This window comes from Pelmatolapia mariae, linkage group LG23 (assembly GCF_036321145.2).
Source record: "Pelmatolapia mariae isolate MD_Pm_ZW linkage group LG23, Pm_UMD_F_2, whole genome shotgun sequence".
Lineage (NCBI taxonomy): Eukaryota > Metazoa > Chordata > Actinopteri > Cichliformes > Cichlidae > Pelmatolapia > Pelmatolapia mariae.
In genome coordinates this window covers 41755156-41775148 of record NC_086246.1, presented here as the reverse complement: position 1 = coordinate 41775148, position 19993 = coordinate 41755156, and the positions used below count along the sequence as shown (strand labels likewise).

Genomic DNA, 19993 nt, shown 5'->3' with positions numbered 1-19993 from the left:
CTTAAAACAATTTATTTCTACTAGTTAGTGGTAGAAATAAATTGTTACACCTCTCTTGCATTTCTGAATGAATTGATAGAAATAATCAAATAAAGCACATTTTGCGTTGTTCGTAGTATTTTAACACACCGAACTGCTTATCATACCTCCATTAAATGTGCAAAGACTGTCACACAGAGGCCCATTTTTTTCAAGACTGAGTGTTTAATCTTGTCAAAACAGAACATCTTTGTTTATCCCTCTTGTCAACAGATGTTTTGTGTTGTCCTGCCCTGACAAAAATAAATCTGCACAAGCAGTTTATTAGGATTGATTATTTGGTATTAATGTGATACTAAAAATCAGGGGTTCTCAGGCATTTTAGGGCTAGTAGTAGTCTTAGTATTTGAACTATTAGACACTACTGAAACTTTAATCCTGGAAGTTTTCAACCCACACAGCTCAGACAGGGGAAACTTTATGTTCTATAATCGTATCAACAAGAGAATGGGGCTGAGAGCAAAGGACACAGTAACTCCCCTTTATTGGTAGAAACCACATCCTTTGCTGTCACCTTTATAATAATTTGTCGCAAATTAATTGATAATTTCAATGACCCTGTCTGAGAGCCACTGATAGATGATGGTGATTATGGATACATGAATAAAGAGAACCAACTTTAAAACATATAAAAAGGTAAAATTTGGTCATAGAGGCTACCATAAATTCTGTATTGAGTAGCACATTGTAAATACTTACATACTAGTTATAATGTTATGCAAGGTGTGAAGGAAATGATAGGAACAATTAAATAAAAGAAAACATTTTTTACTGTTTGAACAATTTTATTTTTCTTTTTATAGTTTGACATTTGGTTTGAGTCACTTGCTAACATGAAACTATATAAAATGTACAACTAGTGCTTTCAAGTAATACACATGATGATGCAGTGACGTTTTCACCACAAAATAGCACTACTGAATACCAAACTGTGGAAAAAGTTTAGCAAGTCAAAGGTAAAGCATGAAATCCATTAAAAGCTTTTCATTTATATTGAATGTGCAAAGTAGTAACAAAGATATGACAGAGTATATGCAAATTATATTGCTGTAAAATAAATAAGAGCAGCTTGTGACTGCATACCTCCACTAAGGTAGGTAATCCCTTCCACACCTTGCATGAACTGACTCTCTGCATCCAGATTAATTTATATTTTCACAAAAGATGTTATCTCTTGATATTTATTATTAAAACTGTATTTTGTAGCTGTGATGTTGTGAAACATCCAATCTTGTTCTCTTGCAATGGTAAATGATTCAAAACCTTCTGGATCCAGATGGCGATGCACATATTTTTATAGTTTTTATATACAGTCACAAATTTTCCCAAGCCACAAGAGTTTCATGCAAATCTGTCCAGTAATCCTGCTGAAAAATAAACTGAACAAATCATAAAGCTTGTCTGGAGGAGGTAATAACAAAAGTATGTTTAAAACGTTGTACAGCTGGTTAATTAAGGCAGAGGTAGAGACGCATTTCTAAGGTGAAGGTTCCGTATCCACATCAGTTTCCACATCTGTGTGCCTTGCTTCTTATTCTGCTCCTGGAAATTTGAGCGTTTTATCCCTGATTGTTCTATAATGTTCATGAACCACAGCGTAGATGCACAACAGTCTTCCTCACATAAGCTCATCCTCAGACTCTGGATCTCGCTCTCTTGCCTTCAGAAGTCCCATTTCCACTGGAGGAGTCTTCTTCAGTCTGGAGCGAACCGCACTTCAAAAGGAAAAGAACAGCAAACACGAGAATCACACATAATGTAAACTGTGCAGGTCTCCAGGATAAATAAACAAGTGTCTATCAGATACAGAAAAATACAGTACATTTCTGTCCCTATAGGTATGCACTAGGGCTAATGATTGGAACTAAAATTAAATGTATAACTTTTGAAATCCAAAGGTTTTCTTTTTGTTTGTTTTTTTTAATTGATGTGTTACAGTGGTCCCTCACTATATTGCGGTTCACTTTTCGCGGCCTCGCTGTTTTGTGGATCTTTTGGGGGTGCAATTTTTTATTTATTTATTTTTTTAAACAGCGCATTGTGTTCTGCGTCCTCTTTGGCTATAGACCATTTTCAATCAATCTCGTGCCTTGTCTTCTATACAGTACAGAATTCGTTCAGCCTGTTAAATTTACATAAATCTTCGCTAGCAGAAGACAACAAACACAACATTGTCTATGTCAAAGGATTATAAGGAGCATTAAGTGAAACCAAACAGTCAGATAAGTCAAACTTTACTCAATTCCTTCTTCTTGCTTCCTCTACTTCCGTACCATTAATTCATTAATGTTGAATTATCTCGCAGCTGCTCTATTCACATGTTCTGGACTTGAAAACAGGGTTTGATCTTTGGTTTCATTCTGTAATACTGGACTTATTTTTCTACGAAGGTTTGAACTTTGAGAGTGTTTAAACAAGAGAGAAGCGCGTCAAAATGTCGATGCCTGTCTGAGAAAAGTGTATAAAGTGTGTAGTGAGGGGTTTTTACAGCCTTAAAACATCTATAATAATTGTAAAAAATAAAGTTGGCTACTTCGCGGATTTCACCTTTCGCGGGTTATTTTTAGAACGTAACACCTGTGATAAACGAGGGAACACTGTCTTTTTAAATCTACATTCTTGAGCAGCAAAAACCCATTCATTAAAAATTTTCTCTCTTGGATTTTATGGTGAAATAGTGGCAAAAACCAAATTTGATTAAATATGAATCAGAGGTTTGTTCTTCTTGTATCTGGTTATATCTGCACCAATGGCCAATTTAAAGCCTTATGTGCTAAATAAGACAAAAAAAAAGATGCATTTCCAATTCTTTGAATATATCTAAATCACAATGGGATGTCTTATTGGATTGTCTTTTGTGGAGCAGGTTCTTACCAGTTGACGATGCAATAGAGCACGCTCACTACAAGCATGGCGAAGGCGAGGTGCCAGGAGTAACACATGGTAATGAACATCATATTGTTGGGATCTTTCAAGTCCCACTCGGGGCCGCGTGGCGGGTACAGCACAAAACCAACCTGTGGTTTAGAGGAGATAACATTGGGAGTAATTATAAATCAGCAAACATAAACATCTGCTCATAAAGCCACATTCAGATTTACCTCCCAGAACCAGGTCCCCTGAACCACCGTGAGCGTGCACCGCAGCAGCTCCAGAATGATGTTGCCTCGGTGAAAGATCTCCAGGAAGGCAACAAGAGTCTCTCCAAAGACCGCGTACAGAAGGAGCAGATGCACGTGGACATCCAGCATGCTCCTGCCATGGAGGTGGTAAAGAAAAAGAAATCCTGCAGAGAACAAAGAGCTGGTAATGTAGGTAAATGTGTTTGTCTTGATCAGTTAAATTGCATCTAAACTTCAAATATTTATCCCAAGCCATCGCCACAGATTGTCTTAAATTCAAACAGTGCGAAAATAATTGACTCAAAATGCTGTAAAAATGCAGAAAGTCCTATCTGTGCTTGGTTTAAATTAGGCTTAATTAACCCCACAGGGTACACTTAAAATGACCTTTGAATGGAAGGAACTCAATTTGATTAACAATAAATGTATTTATACAAGTTTATTGGAAAATGTACAGACAGGCAATAAGTTGTAAATAAAAACCTGAATTAAAAAAAAAAAAGATCAGAGTATGAAGCTTCAGTCAGACTGGCCAACTGGCTCATGTTTTATTAAAGTGACATTTGTATTACAATTTATGGAAAAGACATCAAGTTAACAGGGTCAGAAATAACAGTCTAGAATGCATGTGATGATGCAATGCTTGCGGATTCGAACCATTTGTAAGATAATATTTTCAGTGCAAGATGCGATCAGACTGTCAGTGAAAACAGTCCATCTACAATTACAGTGATGGATAATAAAGGTGGATATAATGGTGCACATTCATAAACCCCTAAATATAAAGCTTGGTCAAACACTAATGGAGGATTTTTTTGTGTTTCAGATGTAAGACTATCTTCGAGAATAGTATTGTTTACTCGAGACTTTGAAGGAACCAAGGATTAAACTGATTAACTTATTAGTAAGGGATCTGCCCTGAAGCACTGGCTTGAAATAAAAAGGATATCAAAGGATCTCAAAGACAATGATTACATTTTATTCTTCTTACCTTCATTAAAGAAAGCAATTGCCAGCATTAACCGATCCAGTGCCAGTGGTGCCGCTTCTGTGGTGTGGATAATCAGAGACACTGTTGCAAAGAGCCCAAAGAACAAGTACATGGTGGCGTGGTGCCAGCTGTGCAGATGGTCCCAGTGTTTCTCTACAAAGTCGTACAACTGAAGCTTCGGTCCACCCGATCCAAACTGTTCTGCCAACATCCCTGAAAGCACCACATCAGAGGAAACACGCACATCTCCTTAATTAAAGCTCTGATTTGTCTTGGATTTACTCGAGAAGAGTCTTGCTAGTTATATCTGATATATGGATGCATTAAGAAGCTTTTTGGACACGCTTACCAACAAGGGAGAAAAAGAGTATGACTGAGCTCTCAATGATCTCCAGCCGTCGCTGTGAGGCTCTGCTAGCCAGACGAGTAGAACCGATACCCTTGTTCCTGCGCGTGGCATGCCAAATCGAGTACTTTACCGTCCACCAAATCCCGGCAACAAGGAAGAAAGTCCCAGGGAGAGCGTGGCCTCTGAAGCTGCCCATGATACCTCTCAACACCTAGAGAAACAGATTAGGTACTTCATGGAATTAGAAGTACATATTACACAAACACTTCTGCCCACTACTAACATGTTTCTTTAAATCAGCCAGATATGACTTGAAACTAGAGCTGGGCGATATAAGATTTTTTCATATCACGATATGTTTTTTTCATTTCAGGCGATAACGATATATATCACGATATAAGCCAAATAACTATATTTGTAAGATTTAAATGTGCCGTTGCTCACAAGTAAAATGTGAAATAATCTGCAGCTTGTTTTGATTTAAATATTTATTTCCCATAATAAGTTCAACAGGGTAGATGTACTTAAGGAACATGAGACTTCAGTTTCAGATAAATAAAGGCAAATATTGCAAACTACACAAAAGGCAGCCGCTAAAGCATTTAAGTTTCAAAATAGAACAAACAAAACAGACTACTAAATTGTTAATTCCACTTGAAACAAAATTTTAATTCTAAAAATAAATTTTAGTTTGTTTTACAGAAGAACAGACAAAATTGACTAACTTTTGTCAATATCAAATAAACTGAGAACTAAAAGGAAATTCTCAATCTCTCCTTGTTGTATAGCTTAGCTTTTCAAACAGTTTTAACAGTGACTTTAGTCTGACAAAAGCCGAATGACGAATTAGTGCTTTCAGTCAGAGATTGAGCATGCACCGGTTTATTGTATTTCCAGACTTGCTTTCGGCACAATTTACAGTGCGCGCTACTCTGTTTTTTGTCAGACTTGAAATAGCCGAAATACCTCCACACTACGGAACTTCTATGGCCCTTCCGTTCGACAATCTCTCCGGCACTGGAACCATCATCTGTTTTCTCTTCGGTAACCTTCGCTCACGCTCTCGGTTGATTTTTCTCTAGTCGGCAAACTTATTTCCTCCATTACCTGGGCAGCCCGGCTGCAAAAACAAATACACATGTGCGCCTTGGCACTTGTGCTGTATGTAACAAGTCACGTGACGTGACGCTGCGGCTGTGATTGGTTCGGCTCTGCGCTACTTAATTTGGATTGGCTGTTCTTTTTTTTTTTTTAAGAGGACAAGAGAGATGAGGCCTATCGCAATAGTTTAATTTTTCTATCGAGAAAAAGTTATTTCGCAATACATATCGTTATCGTTCTATCGCCCAGCTCTACTTGAAACAAACAATAATTTAACCTAATTTATCATATGAAGAGTAGACAAGATCTATTTTTAGCACAACTGGAATAAGTGGATAAAAGAAAAGGGAAAAAAGTGCAACAGTGCCCATAATTTAGTTAAACAGCGTAATCAAACATAATTAGCGTGTGTGTTGGCGACCGTCCTCCAGCTGAGCTCAGCAGAAGTGCGTCTAGCTGTGGGAGGAGGCCTGTTAGGAGTGTCATGAGTCATTTACCTTTACGTGCAAAAATAGAAACCCATTTCTTAACATGCACTCCAGAAAGAGCACTTTGTTTGCAAAGACTGCAGCAGCATCTAACACTGAGTATAGGATCCTCTTGATAATGATTAAATATCATTAAACCTGCACCGGCTTATGTGGACTGCTGAAGTCTTTGTCTGGCCAGTTTCTTAACAATTACTTTCACCCACACGATCTCAGTTGGTCATTATCAGAGACTGAATGAAAGACTAATGGGGACCATCATTTACAAAAGGAACACCCTGTTGTATTCAAGAAGAGCTGAAACTAGAGCCTGAGCTTATAACCCATATGTAAAGGTTTCACTGAGGTGAAAGGGTGAAAAAGACCAAGATTATTTTAATAGTCTATTATGCACCAAAATATCTTTCTGAAAACAGAATCACCACCCCCTGCTGGTTATTAGAAAGAATGCAGGCTCAATAATTTCCCTTTTCAGACGTGGAAACTATGTCTATTGTGTCAAGTTAAATTATGTTTCTAGGTCAAGCAAAAGGCTAATGGGAAAACTTGCAGACTTTTAAAAAATAAAACTCAGAATTTGATATTCTCCTTGTTCAAAAGGCAGGAAAAAGCATGAAAAGCAGTCAATGCGTCATTATATTGAGAAACATGTCAAAATGAGAAACAATTTACATCATTTACCAAGCTTGATATAGTCCAACATAGTTCATATTATCATTAAAACAAGACTTTGGAACAATTTTATCATATTAACTTAAAATTTTACTTATGTGATCAGAAGTACTGGAATGGTAAACATAATGGTATTGTCTCCGACTTCTATAAATTCATAATTGAGGCTTCATATTTAATTAAAGAAAGAAAGCTTTTTAAAGTGTTTGACTGCAGTGCTCTTAGGTAATGACTGCGCTTTGTAAAGTGAGAGCAAAGCTGGAGTGGCATGAATAGCAGGCAGAGAATAAGAAAAAGGCACATGGCTGTACTGTCCTTTGTGATGGAGATGACCAGGCAATATTCTGCTCGGCAACAGAGGAAACCTTTGAAGGAGGACACTCAATAGAAACCGATTGAGATGTTAAACCCAGCTCATCTGTGTCCGACAGTCTTTTGGGGGTGCAGCCTCTCCAGACTGAGGAAAACACTCCAGTCTCCATGGCACTCAAGAGCCACTAGAGGATTCATCAGTGTTTGGCTGATTCAGTGTTTTGGCTGATTTAGCCACAAAATAGTCATCTGCGCCAGATATAAAATCTCCCAGATCATTTTTATGACAACGATGTAGAATAAATAAAGTATGCTTTTATTACACCAACATGGTGGGAGTGGTGTAGTAAAAGTGTTCGCCACAAGTACAAATATGATTTCTATTCTGTGAATTGGTCAAAACTATGAGCATGAAGAGGTTTTGGTGCATATTTTTGAGGCTGGGATGTCTGGGAGGCAGCTGTCTTCAAAGGGTGTTCCTGTTTGAGTTTTGCTACTAAAAATATAACTAACAAACAAAGAAACCAACAAACAAAAAAACTTCAGCTGAGCTAATTAGAAATGGTGCAGACTTCAATAAAGTACGTTTTTCTGTAAGTTTTTGAGTAAATGTAGCATGGTGCATACCACCACTGATCCCGTCTCATCCACTGTAAGATTAACAATATTCTAGATCAAGCCAAAGTTAAATATAGACATTACTGAATATGTAGCGTCTGCATCACATTTGTGAACCTACAATATGTGATACTTCACTCTAAGGGTTTATACTAAACGTTTTAGCAGGTTTAAATTTCCCAGCCAATCTGAAGTGAAATTACTCAGATTTCTCTCTCCTGAACGTAATCTTTGAGGACAGTAATGTCTTGAGGTCTACTAAAAGAAAAAGAAAAAAAAATGGAAACAGCCGTTTGACAGAATCAGAGCTTTTTTTTTCTTTTTTTCGTAGTTTATTTATTTTTTAAGTAGTTTATATTAGTTTCAGGAGATCAAACAGTGCATTGGTTGTGGAAGTTAAATAGTGAAATCACTCAGCAACATTGTCCAAACGGCCACCCGATGTCTTGTACATAATTCTCGATGGAGACTTTCCTAATCTTTTTTTTCCCTTTCTTTCTTTCTTTCTTTCTTTCTTTCTTTCTTGACCTGGCTTTACATTTTATCTAGACATGAAACAGTAGGCTTAATTTTCTTTACTGTGAGAGGAAAAGAGAGGGTCTCTTACCCAAGTTTGTTTTTCTCCGGAGATCAAAAGTTAGTGGAAGTATTCAGACAGAAAAGGGTAAGAAATTTTTTTTAAAGCATCTTCACTTTGCCCCCCAATCGCATAAAATCATATATTTTTTTCTTTTGGAAAAGAATATGGGTCTCTCTCTTAGCCTAGACACAAGAAGTAAACATCTTCTCCGAGCCGGAATCCCAGCAGGATCCAGACCAGATCCGTTTCACAACCCTTTTTTCCTCCCCTACTCTAAACACTTCGAGCTTTTCCCTTATCAAACCCTCCCATTGGATGACTCCTGTGAGCTTGCGTCACCAGTCTGTGCGGTGATTGGTTGGAGGTAACGTCAATCTCAGGTGTCCACGTGTGCACTTTCACTCCGCCTGCTCGTGCACGGCTCGGTCCCTCCTCGCTCTAGGAAAACCGCTACTTTCCGTCGTGCCAGGGCAGGCCTGGCTGGGCCGGGACAAGACTTCCAGCACGTACACCACAGCTGGAAGACTTCCTCATCCTCAGGCAGGAGGCTTTTTGACCAAGTCTCGTTTTACTCGCTTAATTGTCTCCAACCAGTCCACACAGTTTAAATTACAATAGGGGAAAAAAGTAGAAAGTCGTGAGTGTTCATGAAGCAAACGACTGGCCACGCAGGGGCGTCTCCAAGATTTTTTTTTTCCAGTGGGGCAACATAGGGGAGTACCAGGGGCCTCGAAAGAAGGTTATCAATTATAGTACTGGGCCATAATTATTCAGTATATCACTTTAATGTTGTAGCTGGTGTTAACCATTACATTATATGTAATTAAGGTTAACACATCCAGCTAACCAACAGTTAAGAAAAACTTTCTGTACAAGCACGTGGCCTTGCTTTAGTATTATTTCCCCTCTTCATGCTGGTGGCTGTGAGATTAAAATGATATGATGCATTTATGAAGTGTTGTAGGTGCATAACTTTAGGGGAACTCATTTTACTAGGTGGTTTCTAGGCAACATCAAGACATAATATTTGACATATTAGATAAGAAACTTTGTGCGTCACATTTGGTTGCTCAGCTACTGATGGTCTAGGAGGAGTTGGTGGAAAAAAATAAGAACAAGGACTTTAATTATTATAGTAAGATACTGGGGTGGCACAGAGCAAGGAGGTCCTGGGTTTGAATCCGCCATCTGACTGGAGCCTACATATTCTCCCAACCCTGAATTGGATAAATGGAAGAAAACGGATGGATGGCTATAACGGAGGACAAGTGGAGTACCATAACTATAGACCGTTTTGAGTTTATAGGCTCCGTCATTCATTTGGGGTTATACTGAACAGATAATTAAGCCATTCTGTCAGTGTTTCACGGTCAGATCTGCCCCTCACTAACCACATCCTGTTTGAAAAACACCAAGCTTGCGATGGCATCTCAAAGCTTAGAAACAGGATTTGATAAACCATAAAGCACAAGTACATTAAAGTGAACTTCAGTAATTCTTGTCAATATAATCACTTTGGAAATCAAACTTTCACTCCTAAAAGCCAAAGAAACAAGGAGGAATACAACAGCTGATAGTTGAGATCATAGGATTTTCAAAACTTGTCTGGGAGTCCTATGATTTCACTCATAATTCTCCAAACCCTTTTCCCCCTATGTCTACATAAAAAAGAGAAGGTGAGCCACAAAAAGGGGTGCGCAAAGCCTAAATTTGTGTCAGTTCACCTCATTGATTAGATTTCAAATGTATCCACATCACTCAAAGATTTTCACTGATTTTGTGTGAATGCACCATTAGATTAACAAAATACTGAATTTAGCTCACCAAAACTCACGCTCAGACTTCGTCTGCAATCTGCTAGTTTAATTAAGCAGACAGCAAGCTGTATGTGTTGCAGTGTGAAGATCAAAATCGTGAACTCCGATGACTCAAGCAGGCAGCTCAGAAGGGAGGAACACTGACACTTGGGATAACTGGCAGAGGAGAATGAGACACAGGCGAGCATACTTAACAGGTTACAACAATCAAAGGGTCAGGGAAAGATGGACAGAAAACAACCCTGCAAAGTGAAACAGAAAATAACCAAAGGAGAAAAACCTAACTAGCTGAACACTTGTTTTTACTTGTTTCGTTAACTTGGGTAAGGTAGATGGAATAAGGAAACAACAAAAGGGATCAAGAGATAAACAAAGAGATACAGAATGGGTGTTTCACTCCAGTGTGTTTTTATTCAAGAGTGCAAAAAAAACAACAGTGAAATGGAAACAGTGAACACAGCAGCTGGAAGTTGGTGCTGCTGAGGGTCATAGTGTCTCTTCAGCTTTTTAAGCACAAGGTTGGAAAATGTAATTAAACACATAACCTCCGTGGTGTAAGCATACTGAACCCAACAGCCTTTAACTGTTCTGCAGAGTGCAAAAGGTTTTGTGTCTTTGCGCATAAATCTAATAGTAGTTATGAGCATTTGCTGGTTAAATGAACTGCTATAGCAGCATTTTAAAATGTCATTCGAATTTTCATTAACTACAGATAAAATCCTTTATATAACTGCATATTTACATGGGTAAATATATACATAGGCCAGCTCTTTTTAGTTGGACTTTGTGTACATACTGTAAACTTCTCACATGGAAGTGCAAAACACACGGCACAAGAGAGATGTTTGAAAACGATCAAATAGAAGTCACATGCAAAAACATTTACATGCAAAACAAAAGCTAATTAGGTAAGGCAGGAAGATGGTGCAGATGTACGATAAAATATGACACCGATGCAGGGGAGGAGTTTTGTAACTTAAGAGAAAACATTGTGAATGCAGGCAATAAATAAATGTGCACGCTCACTCCTTCAAAACAGCAGAGCAGAGCTATTGCTGTTGGAGCTCTTGGAGCTGTTGGAATTTCTCTACTGGGTAATCAGCATTGACTGAGATACACAAACCACCTTCTGCAGAATATGCAAAAAACCCATACTGACAGGTGACAAAGAAGGAAAATCAACTTCATGCTTCTCAATAAGGTACTGAGCTGCCATGTGCTGACAGTGCGATTCTAATGCACCTTAGCACTGACTGAAACATCTGAAACATACTGGATGGATGAACATCATCATTCCAAAAGACATTCTCTCATATGCTGTACAGCACTGCTTAACTTGTTGGTCAGAAATGTTCCAAATGTGTTCCACAGGCATGTGATCTGTAGTATTAAAATCATGTTCTGAGTGATAAAAGCATTCAGTAACCCCTTGTGTCGAGTAGAAGGTGGCATTAGCATAGAAATCTTTCATTGTAGCATAAAAGTGATCAGTCAGAGAAAGTTTGTATCACTATACAGTGACGCTCTCTGGACTCAAATCAGCGCACCAAAACAGAGCCACTGGACCCCTTCAGTGTGTGGGTCACTGGTGTGATGGTTTTCCTTTAATTTGTCACCTGTCTTACAGTTGATTCTCTCAGTGTTTCAGCTTTTTTAAGACTGTTTTCAAGATTTTTAATTAAAACTATATCAGGAACTTGTGGTTATTATAAGATGTTGGTCAAATGTGGTCAAAAAATATACAGAATATTTGTGTGTATGAATGGTTTTGGGAAAATATTCACCTTCCCCGTATTTCTGTGCTAAATATAAAACCAAAGTTAGAAACTAGTCAGCTTAGCATCAAAGCTTTAAACTGAGGGGAAACAGCCTGCCAAAGATGTGATCAGTGGAACTCAGATGGCAGGTCTTATGATCCCTTAAATTCGACTGCTACTGATGCACACATTCATATGCTACCTGCTGTAAGAAGACTAATTTATGGGTTGTTTGTTTATATTTCATGATGTGATTTTATATCATTAGTTCCATTTCAGAACTTGGAAATATTCAACCTCAACCACAAACTCAGCAGAATTCAGGCAGATTATTTTGTTCATTATCAAAAAATATTGTCAGTTTTGAGGATATTTGCTCCACCTAACTGCATGTCATTAGAAATTGTTTAGAATCATTTTTGGACAAAAACAAAATAAGAACAAGAAAGACTAATCCTCCCCTGATAGTGCATTAATTTACAAGAGCTCTTATATAAATAATCACTGTCCAATGACAGCTCCTGTCTCTCACATGGGATATCCTCACTCTCATTTCCTGCTTCCTTCAGGGACAGAAGACAGTTTTGCAGAGGTTGTTCATGCAGAAAGAACGAGGCGTGGAGATGGGGAGGAGGAGGTCTTGGGGTCACATATACATGCAGGCATTTCAAGTGTAGGTGCAGGACCATTATGGGACGGTGGTGCGACAAGAAGGCCAATAGAGGGGCTTTAGCATGGATACGTAGACACGGCATGTGGGACAGTTCCTTTTCCTCCATAGCCACTGCTCCATGCACTGAAACATATTTTAAAACACATCATTGCATCATTGCTGCTATGATCTGTATCATGTATCATGTATCATTTATGCAGTCATTGATATTTTCAACTGATGCCAGGAGGTCATTTCCAACATGTTGATGCATGAGCAACAGGATCTACGTGCACAGACCCTAGCCCTTAGCTGGAAGGGACAGTGTTGCTACCTATTTGAGCAGCTTTCTCTGTTTCAAAGGCTGCGAGTCAAAAAAGGTTTTAAATAGTTTTCTTTACAATTAATATGTCATGCCTTGGTTTTTATTGACTTTTATTACATTCACTTTACAAAATGTTAACATGTTAACAAGTTCTGATTGTCAACAGATTCAACAGTATATAAAGTGACTTTAATCATTATGAGAAAGATGCAACCAAATCATAGCACAAACACAAATACACTGTAGTTCTGATGAAATGCTTTTATAAACTGTAAATATTTTCTATTGATTATAAAGTATATTTATATTTATTCTAAAGTGATATTTAAAACCATTTAATTATTATAACCATAGAGGTACTGGCTATGTTCTTATCCAATAACGTGCTGTGAGTCTAATAACTGAATACAATGACCGTTACATACAGAGGTGTTTCCAGGAAATCTTATATGGTTTTGGCGCAGAGGGACCCAAGAACCAATAAGGGTGGTGTAGAGCACAGAAAAGCCAAATGAAATCAGAAAAAATGGCAAACGAAACCACTTGAAAATTGTTTGAAAATCCACTGAGTTATGGTGATTTTAACTTTGACCAGACTTGCATCCATGGATACCAATGGTATGGTATTAGTGTTGAATTGATACTAGAGCAATAGGATTGATACTTTGTTTCCAACCAATAGTGAAATGTGTCAAACTTGCATTATGAAAAATCCCTGAACCTTTTTGTGCTGACCGTCATGCCTACTTTATTTATTTAAACAACATAAACTGATCCAACATAAACCGATCCAAAGTGCTTTAGATACAGGCACACAGCTGAAAGGTTTGTTTTTTGTGTCAGTTGTGTTTTGGGGAAAGTAAAAGTCACAGTGATTTCATTAAAATGTGTTCAGACTTTGCATATTGATGATACTTCATCTCATCTTCAGTACATAAGCTGCTTTCATTGGTTAAATGGTACCGGTAATACTGGCCCTGTATTTAGTTGGTATTGAACCAATGCCAAAATTTGCAAAATACAGTCAGGAAACAAGCAGTGGATCAAACCACTGTGAGGCATGTCATGGGGGAGTCATCCATCCATAACTGAGCAGAAGAGCTTTTAGTGTGCATTATCATATTATATAACATTATATAGTTAAATTTACAATAATGTATTGAGGAGTACCACAGTGTTTTTTACAGCAAAAATGTAACTGGACGCCTTACATTCCCCTGTTATTTATTTTCACTCATGTTTGCATTTATATAATACAGATTTAGCTGGGGCACCGGGTGGACCTAATAAATTTCAGGCCCCAAGCCAACACTTTAGCAACACCCCTGTTTACATAGTCATGGTACAGTACAGTTTGTCATACTGAGGTTTTAAAGCAGAAAACTTTGAGTTCAAACCTTTAGACTCGGTCTCAATTTTTTTTTCTATCTCTAACCCTTTTCAAACATTTTTAACTCTGTGTTTGCAAACTGAAGAGAAGGAGTTGCAGTTATTCCAAAAGTGACCTAAAACTCTGGCCCAGAGGGGATTTGAGGCCCTGATTTTTCAGTGTCACATCATAGTAAAAGTTCAGGAGAAATCCTGATGTTTTGACTGCAAATCATGCATTTTCCCCTTCTTGAAAACAATATCAGCGATGTCTCCTCAGGGAATGTTGACGATGGAGTGTGTGCTGCTCCTTCTCCGTGGAAATCTGTCCATCTGCAGACCTCCTCCTCTCCTCATAGAGCTTCCTCCCCAGTAAAACAGCTGCTTCACTGCTGCTTCGGGGCCGACACTGCTCTAACCGCCGAGCTGCCTTCAGCACCCACCAGATGGAAACATCATAATGAGTAAGTATCCAGTTCCTGGGACCTCAGGCTGTTCAGTATACTCCATGCATCTACAGGGATAAGTTTCTGCTGCAGGCATTGTGTTTTCATTCCAGTTCACATCATGCATGTCCAGGAACAGGCTGCTATCATGCATCAGAGATCTGGTGTCTGACTTGCAGGGATTTGAGTGAACACAGTGTAGACAGAGGTCATGCAGTAGATCTGACGTGTACAGGTTCTCTTACCTCTTTATGAAAGCGGTGTGTACAATGTGGCACTCCCCTCCCATTCTTACGCATGTCTTCATGACAGATCAGGCACAACGTATCGTCCTTCTTCTGTGAGAAAAAGAAACAACATCTGACCAAGATTTCAATAACTTATGTATTTATAAAAATAATAAACCTGTATCATTGCATCAGTGGGAGATTAGTAAGATCAGTTCAGAGCAACAGCTTCTAATTAGGCAGCTACTTTCTAAATGAAAAAACAAGAAGTAGGTGTGAAGAAATCAAAAGTGTAACTGCAAAATATGAAATGCTACTTAATATTTAATGTAAATAGAAAATAAAGAGCCATCTGTATATGAAAATATACAAATATGAAAGTTTGCTTCAGTCAAAAATAACTTATTTCAAGTTAAATATAGCAAATACAACTAATCCTGTTTGTTTTGAGTCTGTAGAACTTAAGGAGATTAAGTGACAGGAACTTCATATATGTAACTTATATACCAAAGTGAAGGATTTCCATTTAATTTCAGTAAACTAATAAATAAAGATATGATTTTTCACAAAGTTATGAGAAGCTGTAATTGTTATTTGCACTGTGTATGTTATGTATCACGTTTTTTTTTTTTTTTTTAATTGATTTCCTGTGACACCACAAAGATACAGAAACACTGTTTCATTAACATTAAACCCCTGACAATGAGTTTTAACAGGGCTTGAAAAAAATTTTGTTCCAAGAAAAATCAGGTATAAAAATGAAAAATGATTAAACATGCATGCACAACTGTATTCTTTAGTATGCAGACAAAAAGCATGGACAATAGAAGAAAAAGAAAACTTCAAGGTCCTTGTGTGCATTCAAGACCAGTTAATTATGTGGGTATTTGTAGGTTATGTAATTTCTGCTTTGTTTTTGGCAGTACATAAAAGTAATACAGCTTTTCAGGCTCCTTAATCTTTACGGGCTTCGTAATGTTATATGAGGAGGAGAAAGAACATCAAATCTGATCGTCCTACTCAGTCATCTATAACACGATGAGAAGGTAAAAATCTGTAAAGACTGTTTATAGTTCGTTTAGTTGATGTTATAAATCCTCCCGCTCACCAGAGACGTGGTCTTCTTATCATTTACACAGAGCCTCTTCTCAAGTGTCTCTGTGAGCTCTGGGATGGTGGTGATGCGATTCTCTGCGATCGCAGTCTTGGCGCGGTTGTTGTCATCTGCAGAGGCACGGCGAGGCCTCTGGTGGACCCTGGTTTCCCCCTTATCCTCTCTTGATTTGACGTGGCTGGGAGTGGGCGCCATTGTAGCTGCATGAAACCTGTTTAACTTCATGACGTCTAACTGTGACTGGGGATTAAGGAGACAGACCGATAAGTGTTATTACACTATGTAACAACGCCTTAGAGTAAAATTATTGTGTCACATTCCCTCTAACAGTGAAGCGGAGTTGTAAGAAGATTAAACTAGAGATACAACCATGTCTGCCTTATGTCTGTGATTGGGGTTAAACACTCACTTGCTAATATCCTTAAGTAACATGTTGGCAAAGCAGCTACCTATACATAGTTTGACTCTAGACTAAGGACAGAACGTAAATATATATTTACACAACAGCAATAATCTGATAATGCAACTCCAGTAAAACATCAAAGGTGAAGGTACAGATGAATTTCAGTGTTTGGCTAGACTTGTAAATCTGTAACTACCGAACTGTTCTCTTCAAATGATGTATTTCTGGGGCACTCATTACTAAACTAAGGTTTAACCCTTAATGGGAGCTTTAAATACCGATGCACTAGACACAGGCTGACATTGTACAACCCCAGAAGTAAGTTATTTCTGGTTCTACTTAATGCCTCTGTCAGTGCACCCCAGGGTGGCTGTGGCTACAATGTAGCTTGCCATCACCAGTGTGTGAATGTGTGCGTGAATGGGTGGATGACTGGATGTGTAAAGCGCTTTGGGGTCCTTAGGGACTAAGTAAAGCGCTATACAAATACAGGCCATTTACCATTTTATTACTGCTGCTGAGGAAAAAAATACGATGTCTGGATGTTCCTTTGACTTTAAATTTGAGGGAAAAAAATAACATAAGAGATCTGTGACACTGTGATTTGTTTCTGTTTAAAGAAACGAAACAATGTGATAAATGTTACTTTAAATAGGTCAAAATATGTGTAAAGGTGTGAAAAGTGCAGTCAACGCTGATGCACCTTAATAAGTCAGATTTTCTGTTGATCTACTATCTCAGTAAATACTTTCCTGATGGGTTTATTATCTCAGTTAGTACTGTCAAGACTTCTTTAACTGAGCAGGTTCTTCAATTTTGAATTAACTGCCTACCCCCGCTTTAGGGTGTAGCTACTTTAGGAGTCAAAAGTTTCTATATGTGCAGTGTGTGTATTTTTTCTTTGGATCAACCCCTCACTTTGATTTCATAAACCTGGATCTCACCAGCCCAAACTTCAAACTTTAGGCTTCAAAAGGGACTTCAAAAAAAGAATGGTCATAGGGGTTAATTACATCTTTTATACATATACATATATTATGTTTTTATGGTATTTGCAAGAAGCTTTTTTGTTTTGCGATGCAAGGAAGTGGCTTGTTATGTTGATGTTGCTAGTTTTAGCTGTTATAGGACAAACATTACTATTTGTAGCTGCCATTTTGTAACGTCATGGGCTCATCTGTAACACCACTTTTGCATTTGCTACATTTTAAAAGATAAATGTAGTATGAAGAAAGGCTAAAAATATTTGGAATAGTTGTTATTTAAATTAGAATTTCTTTATTTCCCAGAATAAACTTATATAGTATTGGCTTTCAGCAAAATTGTTATTTTAACTATACCGACCAATAGTTCCACTATCAGACCAAGAATCTGTGCAATACTTCTCTATTTGCTTGCTTAAAAACAGAGCATACTGGCAACTGAAGGGTTCAGTTTAAACAGCACTTCTTCTGATTATTAGTGAAAGGTTACACTATGCTACTACATTTGGTTTTTTTTGTATTTATCAGTGCTTCCTTCATGATGAGAACTTATGGTGCTCACCCAGTGTTGTCTGTAAACTACTTGCTTGTAAGTTTCTTTTCTTCCACAGAGAGGCCACTTTATATGTATACACTTACACTGTTATGACTCTTATCACCTGCTTTAGATTAGAAAGAGTTTCTTTGGCTCCTTCCTTCCTTTAGATTCCACTTAACTCCTATGAAATTTGTCATACACACTAATGAAAATATACCAGAAAACTATAAAGTAAGCACCACTATTTTCCACACAGGCCATGACACTTGACCATGTGGATAGATAAGTTACCCTGTTCTGTGTTATTAATAAAAAAATACAAATCACTAAATTGTGCGCCATTCTTGTTGGTTGCTCTTCTGCTTGTTTGCTGCTTATAAGTTGTACCTCTATTTTTTTGCTAAACATCCACATAGCCAGAGGTTAGGGAAGAATCGGAACGCTATTGAATGAAGAATATGTGTAAGAGCTTTGGCATACAGCAGCTCATGACTTAAAAACATTGTTTATAAAAGAAAATGATATCAGATGTGAAGGTATTTTTAGTTGGAAAAATATTTTTCCTACAGACCTACACAGACACAGCTAAGGCACAAACACCAGACTGGTCTGTATTCATTATAGAACTATTCTGTTTTTCCTAATGAGACTGTGAACACCTCAGCACGTGGGAGGGCATTTGCAGTGTTTGATCGCTCTGATGTAAAGTAATAGAAAACAACTCACTTAGAGCATCAATAATTCAGTACTTTGAGGCTTTCATGGGGAAATTTACCAAAACAACAGTTTACACACTACTAAAGGCTAAATGTTCGGAATCTTTAATATTCAATTAGTTCTCATACCAGCTTGTAAAACATACATGTGCATTATTCTGCTGTCCATAGTCCATATTTTGTCTTTTTCAGAGAAATAAAACTCTGTGTTTTATAAATGTACCATGAAGTGATATTTGCAGTCAATGAAGGTATGGGATCTTACTAACACCCTGAACTGGTTTTAAAGAACACATAGAAAGTATACTGTCTGATAAATGTACTTTATAATATTTATTAAACTGGCCTTTAATTAGTATAGTAAAATAAATTCAACAGAGAGAGCATACAGTTTCTTTTTCCTCCAATAATCAATGAAGGGTTATACAATATTATATTGAAAGGTGTTTGTAGTGTCAAGTATACAAGCACACTGTCCATATGTGGTGTAAAACTGGACAAGAGAAACTGCAAAAAAATGTTTGGTAAAAGTGTTTTGCTGCTGTTTAAATGTCAGTGCATGCATCAAATCAAACGCTGCAGAACTGAACAGTCACATGCATCAATGCAGCTGGTCCTTACCGCAGTTGGGAGTGATGCTCGTCTATCAACTTGTGTTTTTGAAGGCCTTCTGAAACTGCGTTTTCTTTCTCTGGAATGTACAGCGTCTGGTCCGTGACCCCAGTAACTGCTCATCCATTTTGTGAAGTTACTATCATCGTCCTCGTCATTGTCCATAATGATAGCAGGCAGAAGCCGTAGAGACATGATGGAGTTGTGCAGGGAGCTTCTTGGTGCAGCAGGTCTTGGTACAACAGATGAAAGTGAATGGGGTGAGTACAGACAACACTCAGCTGACCTATTGAGTGTCTAACAGACTGGCTGCTCTGCTACACTGCACTGTCCCACATGGCAAAAGTGACTTACTTCAGTTAGATGCCTCTAGTGAATCAAGCTGTCACTTTTGTTGTTATCCTTGGACAATCTAAAAATAACCTGCAGAGATTTAGCTCCAGTCTTTAAATAAGTGAATCCTCTATAATCTATTTAACGTCGCTGGTAGAACATAAACTGGAGGTGATTGGAATAAACAGCGAGGTGGTAGCTGTGACGGAATAGCTAGTATTTTGGCACTGGGTGGGTGATGTGACCACTCCTTTTAATCTTTCCATTACAGTCATCAGCCTCGGGGTAGACAACTGAAACTCCAATTTCCCCATACTTTCCACTCGCTGAGTACATCAAACCTGTCAATAATTATGGAGCGCAGGCAACTGGGTGCTGAGAGCCCAAGGCTTGTGCAATACAGGGCAAAGAGTTTTAATATTACACTGTA

At 38.0% G+C, this 19993-nt stretch overlaps 2 protein-coding genes across 3 annotated transcripts; both read right to left on the bottom strand.

Annotated features, from left to right (window-relative positions):
* Positions 1-859: 859 nt before the first annotated feature.
* Positions 860-8513, bottom strand: tmem45a (transmembrane protein 45a). Its single transcript, XM_063467043.1, has 6 exons — positions 8300-8513; positions 4502-4712; positions 4153-4365; positions 3141-3325; positions 2914-3056; positions 860-1754 (listed from the first exon to the last, which is right to left on the bottom strand). The coding sequence occupies exons 2-6, from the start codon at positions 4695-4697 to the stop codon at positions 1658-1660; spliced, it is 834 nt and encodes a 277-aa protein (XP_063323113.1). The 5' UTR covers positions 4698-4712; positions 8300-8513; the 3' UTR covers positions 860-1657.
* A 1961-nt stretch (positions 8514-10474) lies between these two features.
* lnp1 (leukemia NUP98 fusion partner 1) lies at positions 10475-19766 on the bottom strand. 2 transcript variants are annotated; one of them, XM_063467064.1, is made up of 5 exons: positions 19585-19766; positions 19240-19462; positions 15973-16218; positions 14883-14975; positions 12671-14621 (listed from the first exon to the last, which is right to left on the bottom strand). In XM_063467064.1, exons 2-5 carry the CDS (start codon positions 19423-19425, stop codon positions 14454-14456), a joined length of 693 nt encoding a protein of 230 aa, XP_063323134.1. In that variant the 5' UTR covers positions 19426-19462; positions 19585-19766; the 3' UTR covers positions 12671-14453. The 2 variants fall into 2 exon arrangements, with proteins under 2 accessions (XP_063323135.1, XP_063323134.1); XM_063467065.1 differs by lacking the exon at positions 12671-14621 and adding an exon at positions 10475-12642 and having other exon boundaries at positions 19240-19766.
* Between the last annotated feature and the right edge of the window lie 227 nt (positions 19767-19993).

Excerpts from the sequence above, each read along its gene's own strand:
- tmem45a (XM_063467043.1), bottom strand. The coding sequence starts at position 4,697 with ATGGGCAGCTTCAGAGGCCACGCTCTCCCTGGGACTTTCTTCCTTGTT. Across the intron at positions 4,366-4,501 it reads ACTCTTTTTCTCCCTTGTTG|GGATGTTGGCAGAACAGTTT; the intron begins GTAAGCGTGTCC and ends TGGTGCTTTCAG. Across the intron at positions 3,057-3,140 it reads AGGGGACCTGGTTCTGGGAG|GTTGGTTTTGTGCTGTACCC; the intron begins GTAAATCTGAAT and ends TCTAAACCACAG.
- lnp1 (XM_063467064.1), bottom strand. The coding sequence starts at position 19,425 with ATGTCTCTACGGCTTCTGCCTGCTATCATTATGGACAATGACGAGGAC. Across the intron at positions 16,219-19,239 it reads GAGCATCACTCCCAACTGCG|TCACAGTTAGACGTCATGAA; the intron begins GTAAGGACCAGC and ends CTTAATCCCCAG. Across the intron at positions 14,622-14,882 it reads CACACCGCTTTCATAAAGAG|GCAGCTCGGCGGTTAGAGCA; the intron begins GTAAGAGAACCT and ends TGGGTGCTGAAG.